Here is a 24,217-nt window from a genome sequence, read left to right as displayed (position 1 = left end):
TTTCTCTTATCCCAGTAAGGTATTTCTAAGTATTTTTATCCCCCTTTCTTTCCTCCACTCCCTATGCTTATTTTTATGGAAATAATTTATCTTCGGTTACCGTCTGGTAGCAGGGTTTCTCATTCAGCGTGTCTCTCCTCATTCAGACATCCTTATTTAGCGCTGATTACCATTTCCAGGGAGGCTGTCCTCATCCTTCATCTCTGGGTTCATTGTTCAGAACTGTCTCCTCTTTATCTTTCTTTATCTTGAGGTCTCTGATCTGGTTCATCTGGTGTTTGTTGGGTATCTTTCCACAGATCTGTTCCTCAGAGGGGGCGGTGAATTCTTATGCGGTCTCTGAATTCTTATGCCTACGCTCTCTTTTGTCCTGTCCAGTGAAGCCTATCAGGGCCAGGAATAGGACTCTTGGATTTCAGTCCTAGAGCATCTACGATGTGCCAGCTGCTGTGGCAGGTGGGAAATCCAGGACCAAGCTGATTTTTTTTCCTGTTTTTCAGCTCATAGCTGTTAAATTAGGAAATAGTTTTTGGTTTCAGGAAAAAAAGTGTTTTGGTGGACCCTCACCATGAATTACTTTAGAGGCTTTCCGGGAGCTGCCAGAGGGACCAATAAGTTAGGATTTCCCTGGGCTTACGTTCTGCTCTGAATGACCTTCATTCAGGCTCCTAGACCCTCTAATGGGGATTTTCTGTCAGTTCACTGGGGCCCAGGGTGATGGCATCCATCAAATGACAGTAGTCTCCGTTTACAGGAGGTGTGGCAGAGACTTTTCCCTGGCCCAGCAGGGCTGAGACAGGCAGGCAGGTGGTCAGTCTTCTGGAGGATGTCCCTTCCTTCTTCCTGGTCTTGAGAACAGGGTGAACTGGGCTCCCTCTGCAGTTCTTCTCAGCTGCGCTTCTGAGAGAGAACAAAGCCCTAATGTCCTGAGGCATCCAATGCATGAATTAACTTCTCTTCTGTCTATCTAGAAGGGCTCTGTGTACATCTCTGGGAGAAATCAGGCATTCGGATCTCTTTTCTTAGGGCTTAATCCTTGAATGCATCCCTGCTGATGAGAAAGGCAGAGGCATGCACTCTTAACATGGGGGTGGTGTTGACCATCTCTTGTTGGTGGACAGGGGAATCCCACAGAACTCTCGGGCCTAGACTGTTTCCAACAGACTGTGCACTGGCTGACCCTGGGCTGAAGAGCCGCAGGGCCTGGCTTGGACCACGGGCACGTTACTGAACTTTCTTGTGCCCTAAAGCACCATAAGCACTGAATAGATGCGCTTCTAGTGTGGACACGACTGCTGCTCTTACTTTCCTTTCCTTATCGAGTACTTGCTTGGACACCACTCTCGAGCCTGCTCAGCCCAAGGAGCAGAACGTCCTTGCTCAGGAGAGGGGGAGTCCGGGAGCCACATTCCACTTGTCCTGACATCACAATCTTAGTCATCATCAGGATTCTTGTCCTTAAAGGTAAGCCTGGCAGATGATACCTTGGTAATGGTCTGTGAGGGGCTCTGGCTCTCCTTAAGCCTTGGTGGATAGATTTTGGGTAAGTGTGATTAGCTACCTAGGGAAGCAAGAGACGTGTATGGGAGGTCAGTATCCTTTGTTCCTGTGGGGTGAGTGTGGGTCTCCATGTGTTCAACATACCTGGAGGCTTGGTTGGGACTTGTGCAGATCCCCCCAGCTCAGGACCCACACTTGGTCATGAGACTTGTCATAGGTCAGCTTAGCTGGCAGAGGGTCCACACCTATGGACTTGAGAAAAAAAATACATACAAGTGGGTCATCATTATTATAAGCTGACACGGTGGTCACTTCTGGACTTGGTGTACATGACTGTCATGCCTAGGTGAGTGGAAAGCCAACCTCTCTGCCTTGGCACAAAGCCGGCTTGGGAGGCCAGGGCTTAAGCTGCCCTTCTGGGTATTCTTTAGAGACAGAAGAAAACTCTTGCCAGTAATTGAAACCTTTTTGAAAATTTCTTCCATGTTTTACTCGAAGGGGACCCAGACCATCTCAGCAAAAGTCCAAACATAACCAGAGGGTTACATTTTCCACTCAAGAATCAGCTGCAGGGCACTCTGGTCCCTGCTCCCAGAAGGCTTTTAGGCCTCTAGAACCCTCTGTGTCCTCCCCAGGTGGTTCTGAGCTGAAATTCTGGTGCATTGGCCCTTCCTCCTGAGCCACCTGAGACTGACTTTAAGATCAGCCCTTATCCCTGGACTCTTACGTCAGCAGAGCTTTTCCCTTTCTCTTCCCCTTCTCTTCCCTTCCCCCCTCCCCTTCCCTTGAAAAAATTACTAGGCATTACAAGATACAGAGTATAGGGCTAGAGACTACTAAAAAATTCAAGAGAAACAGACCCATGAATGATTCATAAAAAGATAATTACAAATTTATATACAGAAGTAAAATTAAGTAGAAATAAATGCAATACCTGAAATTAAGAACTCACTAAATAGGTTCTGTGCAATCCATATTAGGCATAGCAGAAAACAGGGCTAGGGAAAGATAGGTTGATAGAACATATTAAAATTGAAGCATGAAGAGACAAAAAAAGGATGGAAAAGAAGAGTACAAGACATGTGGGATGCAGTAGAAATGTCTAACTTTTAAGTTTCCAAAGAAGAGGTAAGAGACAATCCCAGTCTGATGAAAGTTATCAATCTACACATTCAAGAACCACTAAAACTTCGAAATTGGAATACATACAAAGAGCATCATCCCTGGGCATATCAAAGTAAAATTGCTAAAGATCAAAGAGTGACAAAAAGACTGGCAGTTGACCTATTACCAAAACAACAGAAGACAATGGAGCAACATCTTAAAATGCCAAGTGAGTATAATTGTTAAGGTAGAATTCTATATCCAGTGAAAATAGTCTTTAAAGGGCAAATACAGTTCTTTTCAAAGAAACAAAAACTGAGTGTGTGTTGCTATCAGGTCTCCACTAAAAGAGCCACTTAAAAAAGTCATTCCTCACAATGAAAATGATCCCAGACAAAGCTGTGTACTTCAGGAAGAAATAAGGAGCAGGGAGAAAAGTAAATATGTGGGTGAATATATATGACTACCAAGTGTACAAAATAATGTTAAGCCAGGTCTTGTGGGGTTCAATTATATATAGAGTTAAAATCTATTCCCATAATCATGTGAAAAGGGAGGAGAGGAGTTAAAGGAGTTACTGTTACATGGTTCTATTGTTAGAGAAGTGAAATCATAAATTATGAGACTGTATTGAGACAACTATGCATATTATAATCTCTGTCCTAAAAATAACAGAATAATATTTGACTAATCCAAAAGAAAGTAAAATGGAGGAAAAAAAAAACAGATCAAGTAAAAAACCAGTAAGATGGTAGATTTAACTATAAAATTAACTGCCTTAAATATAGATGGATCAAATGGCCCAAGTAAAAGATCAAGATTATAATACTAGATAAACCTAAACACACGTAGCTTTATAAAAGACCACCTTAACCGCTGAGCCACCCAGGCGCCCAGGCCATAAAATACCACCTTAAATATATGGACATGGAAAGGTTGAAAGTGACAGGATGGAAAAATACAGCTAACACTAATTAAATCTGATCTGTCTGTACTAGTAACATAGACCAGAAAGGAACAGAGACAATATACTGTAACAGTCACTGTACAGGCAATACAATGGCACTACATTCATATCTTGCAATAGTTACCTGAATGTAAATGGGCTAAATGCCCCAATCAAAAGACCCAGGGTATTGGAATGGATTAAAAAAAAAAAAAACAAGACCTATCGATATGCTGTCTGCAAGAGATTCATTTTAGACCCAAAGACACCTCCAGATTTCAAGTGAGGGGGTGGAAAACCATATACCATGCTAATGGACATCAAAAGAAAGCGGGGGTGGCAACCCTTATATCAGGCAAATTAGATTTTCAACCAAAGACTATAATAAGAGGTGAGGAAGGACACTCTTCATACTTAAAAGGGTCTGTCCAACGAGAAGATCTGTTTTAAGTATCTATGCCCCTAACATGGGAGCAGCCAATTATATAAACCAATTAATAACAAAATCCAAGAAACACATCAACAATAACACAATAATAGTACAGGACTTTAACACACCCCTTCACTGAAATGGACAGATCATCCAAGCAAAAGATCAACAAGGCAATAAAAGCTTTAAATGACACACTGGACCAGATGGACATCACAGATTTAGAACATTCCATCCCAAAGCAACAGAATACACATTCTTCTCAAGTGCACATAGAACATTCTCCAGAATAGATCACATCCTGGTTCACAAATCAGGTCTCAACTGGTACCAAAAGAGTGGGATCATTTCCTTTATATTTTCAGACCACAGTGCTCTGAAACTAGAACTCAATCACAAGAGGAAAGTTTACAACTGCACTCCAAATATATGGAGGCTAATGAGCATCCTACTAAAGAATGAGTGGGTCAACCAGGGAATTGAAGATGAATGAAAAAAGTTATAGAAACAAATGAAAATGAAAACAACTGTTCAAAACTTTCGGGATGCAGCAAAGGTGGTTCTAAGAAGAAAGTATATAGCAATATAGGCCTTTCTCAGGAAATAGAAGTCTCAAGTACACAACCCAACCCTATACCTAAAGCAGCTGCAGAAAGAACAGCAAAGAAACCCTAAACCCAGCAGGAGAAGAGAAATAATAAAGATCAGAGCAGAAATCAATGAAATAGAAACCAAAAGAACAGTAGAACAGATCAATGAAAGTAGGAGCTGGTTCTTTGACAGAATTAATAAGATTGATAAACCCTTGGTCAGACTTATCAAAAAGAAGAGAGAAAGGACCCAAATAGATAAAAACATGCATGAAAGAAGATAGATCACAACCAATACCAAAGAAAGACAAACATTAATAAGAACATATTATGGCAACTATATGTAGCAAATTAGAAAATCTGGAAGAAACAGATGCATTCCTAGAGATGTATAAACTACCAAAACTGAACCAGGAGGAAATAAAAAGCCTGAATAGACCCATAGCCAGTAAGGAAAGTGAAGCAGTCATCAAAGATCTTCCAACAAACAATAGTCCAGTGCCAGATGGATTCCTAGGGGAATTGTACCAAACACTCAAAGAAGAATTAATACCTATTTTCCAGAACCTGTTCCAAAAAAGTAGAAATGAAAGGAAAACTTCCAAACTCATTTTTAGGAGGCCAGCATTACCTTGATCCCAAAAGTGGACAAAGACCCCATCAAAAAGAATTATAGACCAATATCCTTGATGAACATATGTGCAAAAATTCTCCCCAAAATACTAGCCAGTACATGAAAAGGATCATTCACCACGACCAAATGGGATTTATTCCTGGGCTGTAATGTTGGTTCAACATCTGCAAAGTCAATGTAATACAATATATAGTATATGTGCTGCCGAAGCGAGCACAATGTAATACAATATATTAATAAAAGAAGGCACAAGAACCACATGATCCTCTTAATAGATGCAGAAAAAGCATCTGACAAAGTACGGCATCTTTCTTGATCAAAACTCTTCACAGGGTAGGCATAGAGGGTACACATAACATTCAGTATCATAAAAGCCATCTATGAAAACCCCACAATGAATATCATTCTCAATGGGGAAAAACCGAGAGCTTTTCCCCTAAGGTCAGGAACATGGCAGGGATGTCCACTATCAGATCTGCTCTTCAACGTAGTGCTAGAAGTTGTAGCCTCAGCAATCAGACAACAAAAAGAAATAAAAGGCTTCTGAGTCGGCAAGGAAGAAATCAAACTCTCACTCTTTGCAGATGATATGATACTTTATGTGGAAAACCCAAAAGACTCCACCCCAATACTGCTAGAACTCATACAGGAATTCAGTGAAGTGTCAGGATATAAAATCCATGCTCAGAAAGCAGTTGCATTTCTAGACACCAACAACAAGACTGAAGGAAGAGAAATTAAGGAGTCAATCTCATTTACAACTGCACCCAAAAATGTAAGATACCTAGGAATAAATCTAACCAAAGAGGCAAAGAATCTGTACTCAGATAACTATAGAATACTCATGAAAGAAATTGAGGAAGACACAAAGAAATGGAAAAATGTGCCATGCTCATGGATTGGAAGAACAAATGCTATGAAAATATCTATGTTACCTAGAGCAATCTACACGTTTAAGGCAATCCCTGTCAAAATACCATCAACTTCTTTCACAGAGCTGGAACAAATAATTCTAAAATTTGTATGGAACCAAAAAAGATCCCAAATAGCCAGAGGAATGTTGAAAAAGAAAACCAAAGCTGGTGGCATTCCAATTCCAGACTTCAAGCTCTGTTATAAAGCTGTCATCATCAAAACAGTATGGTCCTGGCACAAAGACACATAGATCAATGGAACAGAACAGAGAGCCTAGAAATGGACCCTCAACCCTATGGTCAACTAATCTTCGACAAATCGGGAAAGAACGTCTAATGGAAAAAAGACAGTCTCTTCAACAAATAGTGTTGGGAAAATTGGATGGCCACATGAAGAAGAATGAAACTGGACCATTTCCTTATACCACACACAAAAATAGACTCAGCATGGAGAAAAGACCTCAATACAAGACAGGAATCCATCAAAGTCCTAGAGGAGAACACAGGCAGCAACCTCTTTGACCTCAGCCACAGCAACTTCTTTCTAGAAACATCACCAAAAGCAAGGGAAGCAAGGGCAAAAGTGAATTATTGGGACTTCATGAAGATCAAAAGCTTGTGCACAGCCAAGGAAACAGTCAACAAAACCAAAAGACAACTGACAGAATGGGAGAAGAGACTTGCAAATGACAGATCAACAGCTAGTATCCAAAATCTATAAAGAATGTATTGAATTCAACACCCAAAGAACAAATAATCCAATAAAGAAATGGGCAGAGGACATGAACAGACATTTCTGCAAAGAAGACATCCAGATGGCCAACAGACACATGAAAAAGTGCTCAACATCACTTGGCATCATGGAAATACAAATCAAAACCACAGTGAGATACCACTCCACACCAGTCAGAATGGCTAAAATTAACAAGTCAGGAAACGACAGATGTTGGTGAGGATGCGGAGAAAGGGGAACCCTCCTACACTGTTGGTGGGAATGCAAGCTGGTGCAGCCACTCTGGAAAACAATATGGGGGTTCCTCAAATAGTTGAAAATAGAGATCTCCTACGACCAGAAATTGCACTACTATTTACCCTAAAGATACAAATGTAGTGATCCAAAGGGGCATGTGCACCCCCATGTTTATAGCAGCAATGTCCACAATAGCCAAACTATGGAAAGAGCCCAGATGTCCATCAACAGATGAATGGATACAGAAGCTCTGGTATGTATGTATGTATGTATACACACACACACACACACACACACACACACACACAATGAAATATTATGCAGCCACAAAAACCCCCAAATCTTGCCATTGCAATGACATGGATGGAATTAGAGGGTATTATGCTAAGTGAAATAAGTCAATCAGTGAAAAACAATTATCAGATGATCTAACTGACATAAGGAATTTGAGAAACAAGATAGGATCATAGGGGAAGGGAGGGAAATATGAAACAAGATGAAACCACAAAGGGAGAGAAACCATAAGAGACTCTTAATCTCATGAAACTAACAGGGTTGCTGGAGTGGAGGGGAGTGGGAGAGATGGGGTGGCTGGGTGATGGACATTGGGGAGGGTATGTGCTATGGTGAGCACTGTGAATTGTGTAAGACTGATGAATCACAGACCTGTACCCCTGAAAGAAATAATACATTTTATGTAAAAAAAACTCAAAAAAGTTTCTTGATGATTAAAAACAGCAGCAACAATATCTTCTATCAATTTCGTATCTTACTCCCCCTTTTCTAGATCCAATTTTGGGTACAGAGAAGGCATTTAATAAATGTTGGTTCAGTAAATGCCTAAGCAGTATTTTGGGGGATTGTAACACAATTTTATGTACCTTCCACTTGAATTGAAGTAGATCTTTGGGAGCCTGTCAAGGGCTCATAATACAACACCACTGAGGAGATCTTTCATCTTCTCAGTTATCCCTCCCCGCAATGTTGGTCCCACCTAGAATGTATTTCCTTCTCAGAAAAATTAAACAAAAAAATAAATCCTATAAAAAAATGGATGTAATTTAGATAAACCTACAACCACAGTGTGAGACTTCAACACACCTCTCAGCAGCTGGTAAACTAAGTGGACAAAGGAGAAAATGACTTAGAAGATCTGAACAATGCAACAAATAAACTTGCCATAATTGACATGTATACAGAATACTGTATCTACCATTAGAACACACATTCTTTTAAAGTGCATGTGGAACATTTTTATCCACATTGATTCCAAGCTGGGTCATACAGCAAGCTTCAGTGAGTGTCAAAGGATTGAAATTACTCAGAGTTATGTTCACTGGCCAGAAAAATCACTAAGAGAAAATCTTCTGCCCAAGTGGCCTGGAGAAACCACAACCCAGGTCACACCCACATTCCCCCTGCAATGAGCATGCACAGGGGCATTGCTAGGAAGACAAACCACAGCCCTGCTCACTGGCCTCACTTTCTCCCTCGATCCACAAGCCTTCAGTGGGCCTTTGCTGTCACCCAGCAGTCCTAACACAGTGGCCTGGTCAGTTCAATCTCAAATGCACCCTTCCCCTCTCTCCTCAAACCTCCAGGCTGGGTGATCATTTTCCTTCTTTCTTCAAGGAGAAAATAAAAGCAACCACAAGAGATGTTCATCCACCTGCCCCCAGTTGTAACTGTCACCTCTTTGTAAGTGTTCCTGAATATTCTCCATTTCCTTCGGTTATATGAAAGAATGTGATTTTATCCAAAGCTTGCATCTCTCCTTCTCTGCCCTGGATTCCACTGACTTCTGCCTACTTCAGTGATGCAGAAGAAATGAAAGATGTGTGGGAGGGTTTTGGTTTTTTTTTAGCATGGTATTCATACATATATACATAAAAACGCTGTAATGTCATCTATTCTAAAGAAACTTCTTCTCTATGCTCTTCTACCTATTGTCTCATTTGACTCCTTTTACTCATATTTACAGCAAACCCCCTCACAATGATTGTACTTCTTTGACCGCAAGCTTGTATTGCATGATCATTCTATCTGTTCCAGGGTAATCCATGGGACACCAAATCCAATGGTCAGTTCTTAGTCTTGGTGATTTGAAAATGCTCAGCTCTATTGGACACCATTCTTAAAACACTTCTTTTCTTCATTTCTTCCTCCCCCCAATTTTCTTCCTACCTTTTAAGCTCCTCCCGCTTGGTCTCCTTGTTGGCTTCTTCTCTCCTTCCTGATCTTTAAGTGCTGGAGTGTGTCAGGGCTCCAAGCTTGACCTCTTCTCCATCTGTACTACCTCCAGTCATTTCATCTGCTTCTCTGGATGTAACACGTGGTATGGTAACCATATCCACCCTGACCTCTCTGGCCTAGAGCTCTCGCTGGCCTCCAGACCTGTTCATCCAATTGCTTATTTGACGTCTCTACTTACATTTTTATTTTTATTTTTTAAAAAAATTTATTTTAGAGAGCATGAGCGGGGAGGAGGGGCAGCGTGAGAGGGAGAAGCAGACTCCTCACTGAGTGCAGAGCCTGACATGGGGCTTGAACCCACAGCCTGGAGATCATGACCTGAGCCGAAATCAAGAGTCATACACTCAACGGAAGAAATCACCAAGGCGCCCCAATGAACATTTATAATAGCAATGAACACTTAGCAGGTCTAAACCCAAATTCCTAATTTTTCTGTCTTCCTGCTCCATGGCCTATACCACCTGCCACACCACCTGCTCTAGAGAGTGCATTATTTTCCTATTACTATGATAACCTACTATCACACACTTAGTGGCTTAGAACCACACCAATTTAATTCTTTTACAGTTCTGGAGGTTCAAAGTCCAAAATTAAATTTCCCTGGGCTGAACAAGGATGGCTGCAGGGCAGTGCCCTCTCTAGAGGCTAGAGGGGAAACTATGTTCCCTTGACTTTGCCGACCTCTAGCGCTGCAGTCATTGGCTCGCGGCCCCTTCCCCCATCTTCAAAGCCAACAGAGTCCCAGTGTGCTCTAGTCCTTCCAGTGCCTCCTGCCCCTAACAGTCACATTTCTCCTTGCCTCCCTCCTTGCACTCTCATAGAGGAAGGGCTCACCCAGGTCATCCCCCGTAATAGTCCATTTACACATCCTTACCATAATCACCTCTGCAGAGGCGCCTGTGCCCGAGGAGACATTTATAGGTTCTGGGCATGGGAAAGTGGCCATCTTGGGGCCGTTATTCAATCCACCACACACAGTAAATGGCATCACCATTCTACTGTTCCTCAAAGTAACGAAAAGCCCCCAACAACCTGATTTCCCGCTCTTAAAACTTTCATTCGACCCAGCAGAAAATCTTTCCACACTTAAGATCTATCAAGAATCTGGTCGGTCCTTGCCACCTTCATGGCCGGCGGCAGTTCATGCCTGAATTATTTCGGTAGCCACGACGCTGCCCTGCTCTGCCATTGGTTAGCAGAGCCTGCCTGTTTCAGAGTCTAAGTGGGATGAGGTCACTGCCTGGATGAAAACCCTCTGTGGCTTGGGCCATGCTTTACCCCCCCTTCACCACTTCCTGCTTCTCACTGTCCTCTAGCCCTCTGCTCCCAGAATGGGAATGTGGCCGGCTGTGCCCCTGGCACCCTCACTCCCTTAGAGAGATGTACCTGTAGAACTTTCTGGGCTTGCACGTCGACCACAAGGACTCTGTTCAGTGCTGGCTGGGCCACGTAGATGTACCGGTGCCGGACGTTCACGGCTGAGGCCCACTGGCACGGCTGGGTGGCATTTCCTTCCCCTTGGGGACAGATTTCTTCCTGTAAAGGAGACAGGCTGCCATGGATCTTCTTAATCCCCCGGGCCCCTGCCCTGTGTGGGTTCCCTCTCCCTCACCGCCCCCGTCCCTCTGTTCCCTTCTTAGAACCCACAAACATGCCACACCAGCTCCCACATCACCTGTTTTGAACATTCACCTCCACCACCTCCCACTCATGAGGCTGGAACTCCCTTTGCATGTGGTTTTTTTTTTTTTTTTTTTTTTTTTTTTTTTTTTTTTTTTATGAGCAGCGCCAGGCCTGCCTTCTTCCCCTCCTGGGGGCGAACTTCCCTGTCTGCACTGAGCTCAGCGCTCCAGACTTCTCACTTATTAAATTAAACCTGCTCCCCCTTTTTATTTGAACTTGGGGTACTACTTGACTCCATGCTGCCTATTCTTTGCTTCCTTCCCCCAGCTCCCCCACCCAACAGGCTGGATCCTGCTCAGTTTGCTGATCTCTTGGTCTCTATATGTCAGAATGCACAGGGGTCAGTCCCTCAATGATTTTTCCTCTTCAAAATCTACTCCCTTTGCTCATCTCATCCCAACTGATAGCATCAAATACCATTTACGGGCATACAGCTCCCAAATTTGTATCTTTAGTTAGAGCCTCTTCTCTGAACTCCAGACGTACGCAGCCAACCACCTCACTCTACTTGGCTATTTGCTGTACACCTCAAACTTGAGAGAGTTCAAAGTCAACTCCCAATTTTACCTCCCAATCATTCTCATTCCATTAATAAAATGGCAGCTCCACTGTTTTCCTTCCTTAGACCAAAACCCTTATGGCCATCTTTGAGTCCTCTTTTTCTCCTCATCCTCTCAGTCCTCATCAGGGAAGGGGAGGTGAACCATGAGAGACTATGGACTCTGAAAAACAATCTGAGGGGTTTGAAGCAGCGAGGGGTGGGAGGTTGGGGGAACCAGGTGGTGGGTGCCCAGGTGGAGGGCACGGATTGCATGGAGCACTGGGTGTGGTGCAACAACAAGGAATACTGTTATGCTGAAAACAAACAAACAAATAAATAATTTCAGCTCTGCCTTCAAAATACGTTCAGAATTTGACGTTGCCTCACTGCTCCCACCTCCATCACCCGGGCTCAGGCCACACTATCTGCTGAGTAACTGCTGTAGCATCCCTGTCGTACTCCTTGATTCCACCACCCCTCCCCCCGCCCCCCATTCTCAACACAGAATTCAAGGGCATCCCTGAGAGTCTGCCCGCACCTCTCCTCTTCTCAACACCCTCCACTTCATTAACATTCCTTCTGGCTCAGAAGAGGAGCCAAGGTTTCCCGGAAGTCAAGTAGGCCCCGTCCCCTTTGGCTCCTGCTACTCCTCTGACCTTCAGCTTTTCTCTCCCGTCCCCGGTCCCCGCTGTGCTTGCTCTCCTTCCCTCATGCCGCCCTCCTGCCCCCTTCATTGGCCGAGCACCGCCAGCACACTTCACCCCTGTACCTGGCTGCATTGGTCATTTCCACCTGACGTTGTGCACTGATCTGGCTACATCTTTTTAGGCTCTCTTCTGTCACTGGAATGCTTTGTGACGGGCTCTTTGTCTGTCTGCTTCACTGCTATATCTTTAGCACATAGTAAAGGCCTGGCACGGAATGAGTGCCTCAGTATATTTGTTGAATGAATAAATGAGTGAAAAGGGGGACCCTCTTTTTCCTTACCTTCTAGGATATACAGTCTCATGTTTTTTTTTTTATCATGACTCTCACTCAACTCTGTCTCAGTCTCCTTGTGGTTCCCCTCTTGGTCTGCCCATCCTGTAGCTACTGGCTCCCAGGGTTTTCTGTTCAGGCACCCAAATCAAAGCACTCATACATACCCTTGGTGGTCTTGTCTACCGCTCTGGCTTTAGCCAACGCCCAGATGCAGACGGCTCCCAGATCTATGTCTTTAGCTCAGAGCTGCCCTCTTCAGTCCTCGCATGGTTTTCCCAGAGCCCCTCATACTCAGCCAACCACCCCGAGCTGACCCTCTTCACCATACCTGCCCCTCTCACCAGGTCTGGCCAGCCAGGACCAAGCCTGTCACCCTTGTCGCTTCCTTTTCTCCTATAGTCCGCCACAAGTGAGTTACCATGGACTATGGAGACGACCTCCTCCATCCCCGAGTTCATCTACTTTCTAGGTCTTTCCTGAATGACTGCAATAGCTTTGGGGCAGAGCTGTCACCTTACACCCTGGCCACTGCCCAGCATCACATTCAGTTCTCACAACTACCCCCATTCACACATGAGAAAACAGAGGCTGGCAGGGGTTAGGTCACTGGTCTAAAGCCACTCAGCCCTGCTGAGGGACAGAGGTGGGATGTGAACCCAGGGGTGCCTGGCTGGGAAGCCTGTGCCCTTGCTTCCTACATGTGCTGCTTCCCAATGCCCAGAGTGGCCCCCTTATCCAGCAGAGACACCTGAGAGAAGACATGCCAACCTCCTGCTGGCTCAGTGCTTTCAGCAGAGGCTCGCATCACGGTAACCCTGTTGGGAGGTGGTGGGGGGGCATTTTCTAGAGGAGAACACGGTTGGTTGGGACTGTTCCATAGCTCACCATGGTCTGGTGCTGTCTGAAAGGCCGGTGGGGTCTCTCCTACTGTGTCTTGTTCTAGCTTTTTAGGAAATGTGAGTCGTGGTTAGGATTTCAGAGATTTCCCTCGAGCTACAGGTTATTGCAAATCTGTGAGAAATTAGTGCCCATGTGACAGGGTGCAATTATTTACACCGAACTGCTAGAAATTAACTAGACCACTCATTCTAGATGGTTTCACGGCTGTTACGTGGAAGGAAAGTTCATCGGGATAGCAGATCTAAAATATGATTAATTCAAATGAAATAGCCTGGAAAACAGCTGGTCCAGAGCTACGAATGCAGGAGACACACTGCAAGCCAGCATGGCAGTGCAGCAAGCAGGCGGCAGGACTCTAAGCTCCGCCATGAGCTCCAGGCCTGTCCCCCCTCACTGGTTCCTTCACATCGGGCCTTGAGGAGAGGCCTGGTGGGCCTGCTGACAACTCTTCTGGGTTAATGTCATACTTCTACCGTCAAGTAGCTAAGGGTACACCTTAGGTAGGAAACCACCAACATAAGACCCAGAGAGAAACCAACAGGAGGGACAGAGCCCTGGGGTGGGGTGGGTGGGGAAGCACTGTCTGGGGGACACCTGTGGAAAGCTGGGTCTAGAGGGCTAGAAAGACTTTCTTGGACCTGCCACTGGCAATCATCTCTGTGGCCTCCATCCATGTGGCATGGCCATTGTGCCCTTGGCCTCATACTTCATAGTACCTCTGATGCTTGGGGCATTCTCATGTTGCACACTCTCTCCCCTGATTCTTCAGAGGCCCCTGAGACCCTCGCAGCTCACCTCCTCTAGTGACTGGTTGAGGATCACTTCCTTTTGTAAACTTAGCTATCTGTGAGTTCTATGACCCATGTTCTCCAGGCTTCCTTAAAGCTATTTTTTTTTTTTTTTTGCCTGCCAGGGAGCCATGGGCCCTCTAGCTCACCAGGGCCCATCCCCTCCTTGTCCTCATCTTCTGGATGTTTCTATACTTGTGTCCCATGGGTGTCTCAAATTCACATCGTAGGCCACCCTTGTCTCTTTGATGAGGAACTTATCTGCCCTGCTTTTGGGATCCCAGCACGAGACGGAGAATGTGGCACATGCCTCCTACGGTGACAAGAGAATGAACAGTACCCCTAACCTGCCTCTCCTCCTGAGTGAAGGACAGTCTGTTCCTCCTAGCAAGACCCCAGATGACCCTTGTGGTGCCTGCTGATATAACACTAAATCTACTCGGTTATTCCCATTGCCACTGCCCCTGACTTGGCTAGGTCACTACCCTCTCTCACCCAGATGTTCACAACAGCCTGTACACCTGCTTCTGGGCTTCCAATCCTGTCCCACTCGTCTCTACCCTCACTGGGGCCCCACACTTGTTCTAAAGCAGCCCCACCAGGGCCGTGATTCATTTGAGGTCCTCCAGGCATCCCCAGAACTTTCAAGATCTGCCACTAAAACCTCAGCTTTAACCCTGGCCTCGGTCATCTTAATCTCAGACCAAGTATTTGCAATTACCCAGATGTGACATGTCACTTTATGCCACCAAGTGCCATGTTTATAACATTCCCTTTAGAAACGCATCCCCAGTTCCTACTTGTTCTTCACAACTGGGCCCAGGGGTGCCCTGCTGGAGAGCCTTCTCTGACTTGGTCCTCCCTGGGTCTAGAGAGGCCTCATCCCCTCAGTGTCCCAGTGCACTTTGCAGCTCCTTCAAGCAGCACCTGCTGTGGCCATCCTCTCTCTGTGAACTAGTGGAGAAGAGAAACCCATCTGTAAGCCTTGGGCCTCACCCAGGGCTCTGTGCATGAAAGGCCTAAGGAATGAGACCTTCAACTCTTAACCTCCCATGGATGTTCTGGAGCCTTGGAATGCACGTGGAACCACACCACATATAGCAAACGGAACCTGGGTGGAAGACCGGCTCTCAGGCACAGACACTTACATAGCTCATGAAGATCTTCTCGGTGGGTCGGAGGTGCCTCTGGATCTCACAGTCCACGGGGTGCAGGATGATGATGCCATCGTCAGAGAAGACATAGAACATGTTCCCCACGCTGAGGCCTGGGAGGAGCAAAGACAGCCGTGGTTATGCACCCTCATCCCCAGCAGCCAGCTCCTAGGTAGAGTCATGTGCCACGCTGGGCAGACCCACCCCTGAGGTTTGGCTGCGTGTGGTACAGGCACAAAGTGTGGGGGCCTGGTCAAGGTGACATGAGCTAAGCAGGAGGTATGTGGGCAGCCCAGGGAGAAAGTGTCAGAGGCCTGTGAATCACTCCACAGATGAGGGCTCTGTGAACCCCAGGCTATCCTTCCTCCCCTAGGGCACCGCGGGCTAGCCACTGACACAAGTCGGCAAATACATGACAGCCTTGGCTCTAGCATACATTTGGTCTTTCGTCTCTTGTCAACTAGTCAAATCAGATGGGTCAGATCATGACAGAAAAGCAAAGCCTCTTATTTATTTTTTTTTTTTCCAGCACATTTATGTGCTACACCACTCCTAGGAACCTAAGAATGTTGTGGCTGGTACTCCTTTGTGCCAGTTTCACCCTGGCCTGTTGGTGCCGGCAAATCCCTCCTTCAAGATAGGCTGCTCCCACCTCTGCCTCACCATTTTCTCTGTGGCAGCCCCAGGTCAGGCGATGGAGCCCCAGCCTGGTCAGGCCCGCTTGTCAGCTCCCACCACCGCCCTGGTGTGGCCATGTGGGGAGAAACCTCAGAGTAGCAGAGAAGGGGACCTGGGAGGGTCTAGTTTGGCCTCCTTATTACAAAGACAAAAAACTGAGGTCCAGGGAAGGGAAGGGGCTTGGTGGAGGCTACTTGGATTTACACCAGAGCCGGGGCTGGACCCCAAACCCCTACTCCAGGCTCTCACCGTGCCTCAACATAAAACATAAAGATGGCACAAAATTGGTAAGTTTAAGTTCTCCTTTCCTTTCTCCCTCATTTTATTTCTTGTGAAGGTGGAATATTCAACAGATTTCCATAAATGCTAAGAAAATTAAATCTATGAAAAACATGCTCTTTCCTAGCATGCTGAGAGACCCAGCATACTGACTTCATTGACTTTCTGGGTAGGTTTTCAGTGTTAGAAAACCATACAACACGAAATAGGAGCCAACATTCCACCTGCTTCCAGTGACTCTGCAGGCAGTTTTCTGGGCCTCAGGCCCTTCCTGCCTGGGAAGCCCCAGTGCCTGGGGTTCCCAGTGTGGACCAAGGTCACTGACTCCAGGACACAGTCTTAGCTGCTGCTGTTCTGTCCTGAGGGAGGGGCTGGAAAGGAGGGCTCTGCCGCTGGGCACAACTTGACCCCACGCTCTCAGAAGCTAGCAGTGTCTGGGAGCACCCTGCACAGGTCTCTCTGGGGAATCCTGCGGGTGCTGGGCAGCCTGTCCCAAGAGCTACAGGAAGGGGCCTGGTCTCAGCTCCCAGGACATCCCAGCTTCTGGTCCATATGTGCTCTGTCCCCAGGGGCCTTCTCTCTGTCTACTCTCACCTGGCAAACTTCTTTTGCTCTGTGAAAGAAGCAAAAGAGTCAAAGCCCCTGTCCCTGGGGTCTCTTGGCCTCCCAGGGTCTCTCAGGAAGTGGACAGCTGCAAGGACCAAGGTAAGCCTGAAAGCTTGGGGACCCCATGTGGGGTTGCAGCTGTGGCCACGTGGCAGGTGAAGCACAGCCTCACTCACGGTCAGCAGTGGAACGCAGGCCTCGCCAAACAACTGACTTCACAGGAGACAGAGCCAGCCTCCTGATCCAGTCCCCTGGAGGGTTCTGTCTGAGTGGAATTTCTCCTAACAGGGCACAAAGGGGCTTTCTTTGCTGTGGCATGCCCCAATCATCTCATTTCTCTTGTTGAGATGGGACAGATCCCTGCGGCCTGCTGGCCTGTGGGTTATGCTCCTGTATTTCCTAGTTCCAGCTGTGAAGGGTACAAGCAGCCGGCTGTCCAGGCAGGATGGCACTTGTTGCACCAGTCACCCCGCAGCCAAAAAGCAGCTGGGGGTCTTAAGTTGTCCTCAATGTGAGGCCGCTAGTGCTCTGTTTCATACATCCCAGGGTCTCCTGCATTCTTTGCTGGTCTCTGCTTTTGAAACTTGTCTTTTTGTAGTGAATGCAATTTTAGAAAATTACCACCTCTTAAAGACCCAGAGGGAAAGCTCTCTACATGCATTGTGACTTAGCGTTAGGTTGGGCAGCATTGGGGGACAGCTGTCCACGGTGAGTGGCAGTTGCTACAACCTGTCTTCCCAAGGAATCCGAACGCCTACTGGCATCAATTCCTCATTTTTCAGGTTCTGCTTTTGTTTTGCTCTGTGGCTTACTGTGAGCAGCAGTGCCTGACATTCAGGAAATTGTTCTGAGTATGTGCACGCATGCATATGCCAGACTCTAGGAAATGCCACGAGGAAATGTTTACCAGGAAAAAAATGAGACAGGAAATAGGCCAGCTTTTAAAGAGGAGATTTTGTTGCGTAACCCTGAAATCACGGGATGCATTCTGCTTCTCATCTCCTCCCTGAAACCCCCATCCACTAATCAAGCCCCATCCTGGAGAGTAAGTTACCTCCAGGTGATGTGAACTCTGCTCTGATGGAGGGGCTGCACTTGGCCGGGGTCCACAAAGGGTGACTCAGGCCCTATAACCCAGTTCCCACATGGGCCTGCTGTTTTTTGAACCACATGAAATTGTTAGTATTAGACCATTTTTGACATACATGAATGGCCATTTTTTTAAGGGTCCAACCTAGTATCTAAAGATGGTTTGATAAATAAAATTAAAAAAAATCTATTCATTTAAAAATATACATTTATAGAAATCATGGTGGCTTTTTTCTTCGGCATTTTCTCAAAGTGTATGCCTAAACTTTGAAAACTCCAGAACCAATATCACCTTCTGGAAAAAAGTTGAAGGCCTCATCCAACCAGGGACTCCTGCCAAGTAATCTGCTTCAGTGACGGTTTCAAACAGCTTTAGATAGCAACTTCTCACTTTTAAGTTCTAATGGACTGGTGTCCATTAAAGACACAAGTACATTTTAAAATCTGCTTCTCAGCATGTGACCCTTGTCATTGACCTCCGCCCTCCCATCCAATCTGGCAGGTGGACCACACTGATGGGGACTGCATGGTATCTGGGAAAGCTGATGGTGGCCCATGGAAATATGGCCCATGATGGAAATATAAACACAGGTGATCACAAGCACAACATAGAAGTATAAAACTTAGTACCTTCCTCTCGCCACAGAATGTTTGCAACTACAGCGTCAGAGAATCAGGAGACCGGAAACATGATTGAGGGAAGGAAAAAAGAACAAAGCAATGTCAGCAGTTTACTGTAGTGATTCCTTTCAGGGATGGATGGCTACCTAATCCCTCGTGTATGGAGTCTGCCCCACTCACTGCCAAGCAACAGCCCTCTGATGGGACTCTGGATGTGGACAAATGTTTCTAGGTCTCAGGACACTTTCAATTTCTAATTAGTCTCTGAAATTGGGCCTACTTATGGGATCTCTTCTGTGGTTGACAAGGAGAAAGGAACATTCTCCCAGAGTTCTTGATTACTTCCAAAAGTCAGGCTGATTTCCAGCTAGGATTCTCCAAGGAAGACCATCCGAGACACTATTCTGATGATCTCCTTTGATGATGAAGACTCAGCTTGGAGTCTTTAAACAAGGGCAAGAGATCCTAGCTACCACTCGTGTCCATGGAATCACACCTGCAGAGCCACTCGGGGGAATGGTGGCTATGTGGGAGGGAATACAGGTGGGAGATAATCCCTGGAGTCAAGTTTATGTGTGCATGTGTGGCTGGGCCACTTCCTGGGCCATGGTGGAACATCAGCATGTGATAAAAATCATGAACGGATATCTAGTCTATCACATATGGAATCTGTGTCACTGACTGGTGGGTGGAGAGGAGGAGAACTTTTATGGGTAAGGGGCAGAGGTTCTAGTCTATACAGCAAGTAGGAGGCAGAAGTGGGGCTAGGATATGTAAGCTTCCTTGTGGTCTTGGACACTCTCTGCTTCCAGGGAACTTCCCTGTCTGTGTGCTGTTGAGGTTGCCAGGGAAGGTCTGCTTACCTCTGGGCACCCCTGCCCCAGCTGTGAGCACAAGAGAATATGGGAGTTTACCCCCGTCTTCAGGGGCTCATGGATGGTGGGTGTGGCCTTGGTCAGTTGGTCCCCTTGCACCCAACACCCACCAACCAGCACAATGAGGAGCTCCGAGGCAAGAGTGGACTCACGGGTCTTTCTAGCTGAGTCTTCAATGAAAAGTGAGGAGATATCCTCGTCCACGCCCACTTCATTTCTGGCGATGCAGGTATACGCCCCTGTGTCTTCATACCGAACACTGCCGATGTGCAGTTCACTCCCATTGGCTGGAGGGAGGACAGTGCTCAAGATGGTCTGCTTAGCTGGGACCCCCCCCCCCCACCCTGCAATCTTTATCCAGAGTAGTGATGTTAAAAACATAGGCCCTCAGCAGGGATGAGGGCAACCAACATCCGTGATACACGCCCAGAAAGGGCTCGATCAGCTGAACTAAACTGAAGCTGACTTGGGACAGGATTGACAGCTTATCATCTGTGCGCTCAAAAAGCCCACAAGATCTGTGTGAGTGCAGGTAGCAGGAGAATTTGGGGAGACATTTGTTCACTCCTAACACATCTGACTTAGAAACAAATCATCTCTCTCATTTCACTGTGGAAAGTGTCAGCTTGAACTTGACGGGAAGAGCAGAGAGGCACCGAGGGCAGTTCTTACCTAATAGGGAAAGCTGTTTCGACATCTGGGTTGAGACATCCATGCCATTTTTCAGCCAAGTGATTCTAGGCATAGGAATGCCCTCTGCATGACATTTCAGACTGGCTGCCACCCCGGGCTCCTGTGCCTGCGTCTCTGGATACACGCGGATGACGGGTGGCACTGTGGATGAAGTTGGTGCTGGTCAGACAGGGCCCTAACCTGGCCTTGGGCCCGTGCTCTGGCCCCACACCTGCTCCCGAGGGTGAACAGCTCTGGAGTTCTTTTTGTAACTAGCTCATAGTCATCCTGTTCAGCAGCTCAAGCCCTCAAAGAAAGGACTATAAAAAATTGTAAGCAATAAACATGTCAGGCTTTGTGCCTTGTAATTCATGGCTTTCACCATTATTCTAAATATGATCAGAAAGACATCCAGATATTGAATGCTGTTCAGCTGCCACATGTGAAGAGCAACAGCCACTGCACATTTATTTTTGAATGAATAAAATTCAGATATATTATTTCTGTTATTGGAAAGACATTGGACAGGGGCTTAATTATTTGCAGGAAGTGCTTCACAAAGCATTTATGGTCAATGACTGGCAAGGCTACTAATTACATCACTACTCTGGGGAAATCCTTTGATTTTCCTATGAATTACTGTTATTTCTCCACTTCTCACCCCCCACAACATGGGTGAAAGGAAAGTGTGCCCTCCTTGGCTCAGCCATGAGCCCTGGCAGCCAAGTTCAGGGCTGAGGATGTGACCTGGCGCACTCATCAGAAGAACATGGGTGAGGGGGAAGGAGCAAGATGGCTGAGGAGTAGGAGACCAAGATTATCATCAGGTACTAGGAGTTCAGCTAGATAGTTATCAAACCATCCTGAACACCTACAAACTCAACAGGAGAGAGAAGAGAAGAGCAGCAATTCCAGGAACAGAAAACTGACCACTTTCCAGAAGGTAGGACGTGTGGAAAAGTGAATCCAAAGAGACAGGAAGATAGACTGTGGGGAAGGGGCCAGTTTATGGCAAGTGGTAGAGCAGCGGAGCACAAAATCAGAACCTTTAGAAGTCTGCTCTGCTGAGGGATGTTGCTCCAGAGGCTAAGCAGGCGGTGGAGCCCGTGCAGGGACAAAACAATATTTGAATAATTGAGTTCCCAGAAGAAGAAGAAAGAGAGAGAGGGGAAGAAGGCATAATGGAACAAATTATAGCAGAGAATTTCCCTAATTTGGCAAAGGGAACAAGCATCAAAATCCAGGAGGCTCAGAGAACCCCCACTTAAAATAAATAAAAAAAGGTCCACACCCCATCATCTAATAGTAAAATTTACAAGTCTCAGTGACAAAGAGAAAATCCTGAAAGCAGCTCAGGACAAGAGGTCTGTAACATACATGGTGGAAATATTAGATTGGTAACTAATCCACAGAGACCTGGCAGGCCAGAAAGGACTGGCATGATATATTGAAAGCACTAAATGAGCAAACGATGTAGCCAGTAATACTATATCCAGCTAAGCTGTCATTGAAAATAGAAGGAGAGAGAAAAAGCTTCCAGGATAAACAAAAATTAAAAGAATTTGAAAACACTAAACCAGCCCTACAGGAAATGTTGAAAGAGGTCCTCTAAGCAAAGAGAGCCCAAAGTAACAGACCAGAAAGGAACAGAGATGATATACAGTAATAGTCACCTTATAGGCAATACAATGGCACTGAATTCATATCTTTCAAGAGTTACCCTGAATGTAAGTGGGTGAAATGCCCTAATCAAAAGACACAGAGTAACAGAATGGATAAAAAAAAAAAACCAAAAAAGAGGGGTGCCTGGGTGGCTCAGTGGGTTAAAGTCTCTGCCTTTGGCTTGGGTTATGATCTCAAGGTCCTGGGATTGAGCCTCACGATGGGCTCTCTGCTCAGCAGGGAGCCTGATTCCCTTCCTCTCTCTGCCTGCCTCTTTGCCTACTTGTGATTTCTGTCTGTCAAATAAATAAATAAAAATCTTAAAGAAAGAGAGAGATCCATCAATATGCTGTCTACAAGAAACTCATTTTAGACCCAAAGACCTCTCCAGATATAAAGTGAGGGGGTGGAAAACCATTTACCATGCTAATGGACATCAAACAAAAGCTAGGATGGCAATCCTTATATCAGGCAAATTAGATTTTCAACCAAAGACTGTAATAAGAGATGAGGAAGGACACTTTTTCATACTTAAAGGGTCTGTCCAACAAGAAGATCGAACAATTTTAAATATCTATGCCCCTAATATGGGAGCAGCCAATTATATAAACCAATTAATAACAAAATTCAAAAAACACATCAACAATAATACAATAATAGTATGGGACTTTAACACCCCCTTACTGAAATGGACAGATCATTGAAGTAAAAGATCAACAAGGCAATAAAGGCTTTAAATGACACACGTGACCAGAAGGATATCACAGATATATTTAGAACATTCCATCCTAAAGTAACAGAATACACATTCTTCTCTAGTGCACATGGAACATTCTCCAGAATAGATCATATCCTGAGTCACAAATCGGGTCTCAACTGGTACCAAAAGATTGGGATCATTCCCTACATATTTTCAGACTACAATGCTTTGAAACTAGAACTCAATCACAAGAGGAAAGTTGGAAAGAACTCAAATACATGGAGACTAAAGAGCATCCTACTAAAGAATGAACGGGTCAACCAGGAAATTAAAGAATTGAAAAAATTCATGGAAACAAATTAAAATAAAACACAACTGTTCAAAATCTTTGGGACAAAGCAAAGGCAGTCCTGAGAGGAAAGAATACAGCAATATAAGCCTTTCTCAAGAAACAATAAAGGTCTCAAGTACACAACCTAATCCTACACCTAACAGAGCTGGAAAAAGAACAGCAAAGAATGCCTAAACCCAGCAGGAGAGCAATAATAAAGATCAGAGCAGAAATCAATGAAATAGAAACCAAAAGAACCATAGAATAAATAAACAAAAGTAGGAGCTGGTTCTTTGAAATAATTAATAAGATTGATAAACCCTTGACCAGACTTATCAAAAAGAAAAGAGAAAAGACCCAAATAAATAAAATCATGATGAAAGAGGAGCGATCACAACCAACACCAAAGAAATACAAACAATTACAAGAACATATTATGAGCAACAATACACCAGCAAATTTGACAATCTGGAAGAAATGGATGCATTCCTAGAGATGTAAAAACAACCAAAACTGAACCAGGAAGAAATTGAAAACCTGGACAAAACCATAACCAGTACGGAGATTGAAGCATTCATCCCAAATCTCCCAACAAACAAGAGCCCAGGGCCAGACAGCTTCCCAGGGGAATTCTACAAAACACTTAGGAAGAATTAATATCTATTCTCCTGAAACTGTTCCAAAAAATAGAAATGGAAGGAAAACTCCCAAACTCATTTTAGGAGGCCAGTATTCCCTTGATCCCCAAACCAGACAAAGACCCCACAAAAAAGACAATTACAGACCAATATTCCTGAAGAGACACAAGCAAAAATTCTCTCCAAAATACTAGCCAATAGGATCCAACAGTACATTATTCACCACAACCAAGTGGGATTTATTCCTGGGCTACAAAGTTGGTTCAACATCCACAAATCAATCAATGTGATACAATACATTAACCAAAGAAAGCACAGGAACCATATGATACTCTTAATAGATGCAGAAAAAGCATCTGACAAAGTACAGCATTTTTTTTTGATCAAAACTCTTCAGTGTAGGCATAGAGGATACACATATCACTCAATATCATCAAAGCCATCTATGAAAAACCCACAGCAAATATCATTCTCAATGGGGAAAAATGGAGAGCTTTCCCCCTAAGGTCAAGAACACAGCAGGGATGTCCACAATCATCATGGGTGTTCAACATAATGCTAGAAGTTGTAGCCTCAGCAATCAGACAACAAAGAAATAAAAGGCATCTGAATCAGCAAGGAAGAAGTCAAACTCTCACTCTCTGCAGATGATATACTTTACGTGGAAACCCAAAAGAC

At 45.2% G+C, this 24,217-nt stretch overlaps 1 protein-coding gene across 1 annotated transcript in view; it reads right to left on the bottom strand.

Moving 5' to 3' along the window:
* Positions 1–24,217, bottom strand: part of FSTL4 (follistatin like 4) — a 408,238-nt gene that overhangs the window by 11,035 nt on the left and 372,986 nt on the right. The window contains exons 9-14 of the mRNA XM_045075507.1: positions 20,209–20,370; positions 19,689–19,823; positions 18,671–18,697; positions 15,383–15,501; positions 10,728–10,877; positions 1,645–1,752 (exon numbers count right to left, since the gene is read on the bottom strand). Of these exons, the coding sequence (XP_044931442.1) occupies positions 1,645–1,752; positions 10,728–10,877; positions 15,383–15,501; positions 18,671–18,697; positions 19,689–19,823; positions 20,209–20,370 (701 nt within the window). The remainder of the gene's footprint in view (positions 1–1,644; positions 1,753–10,727; positions 10,878–15,382; positions 15,502–18,670; positions 18,698–19,688; positions 19,824–20,208; positions 20,371–24,217) is intronic.

This window comes from Mustela putorius, unplaced genomic scaffold, assembly GCF_011764305.1.
Source record: "Mustela putorius furo isolate JIRA1106 unplaced genomic scaffold, ASM1176430v1.1 tig00000145_pilon_pilon_pilon, whole genome shotgun sequence".
Taxonomy (NCBI): domain Eukaryota; kingdom Metazoa; phylum Chordata; class Mammalia; order Carnivora; family Mustelidae; genus Mustela; species Mustela putorius.
The sequence above is the reverse complement of the archived record's forward strand: the minus strand, read 5'-3'. Positions and strand labels throughout refer to the sequence as shown.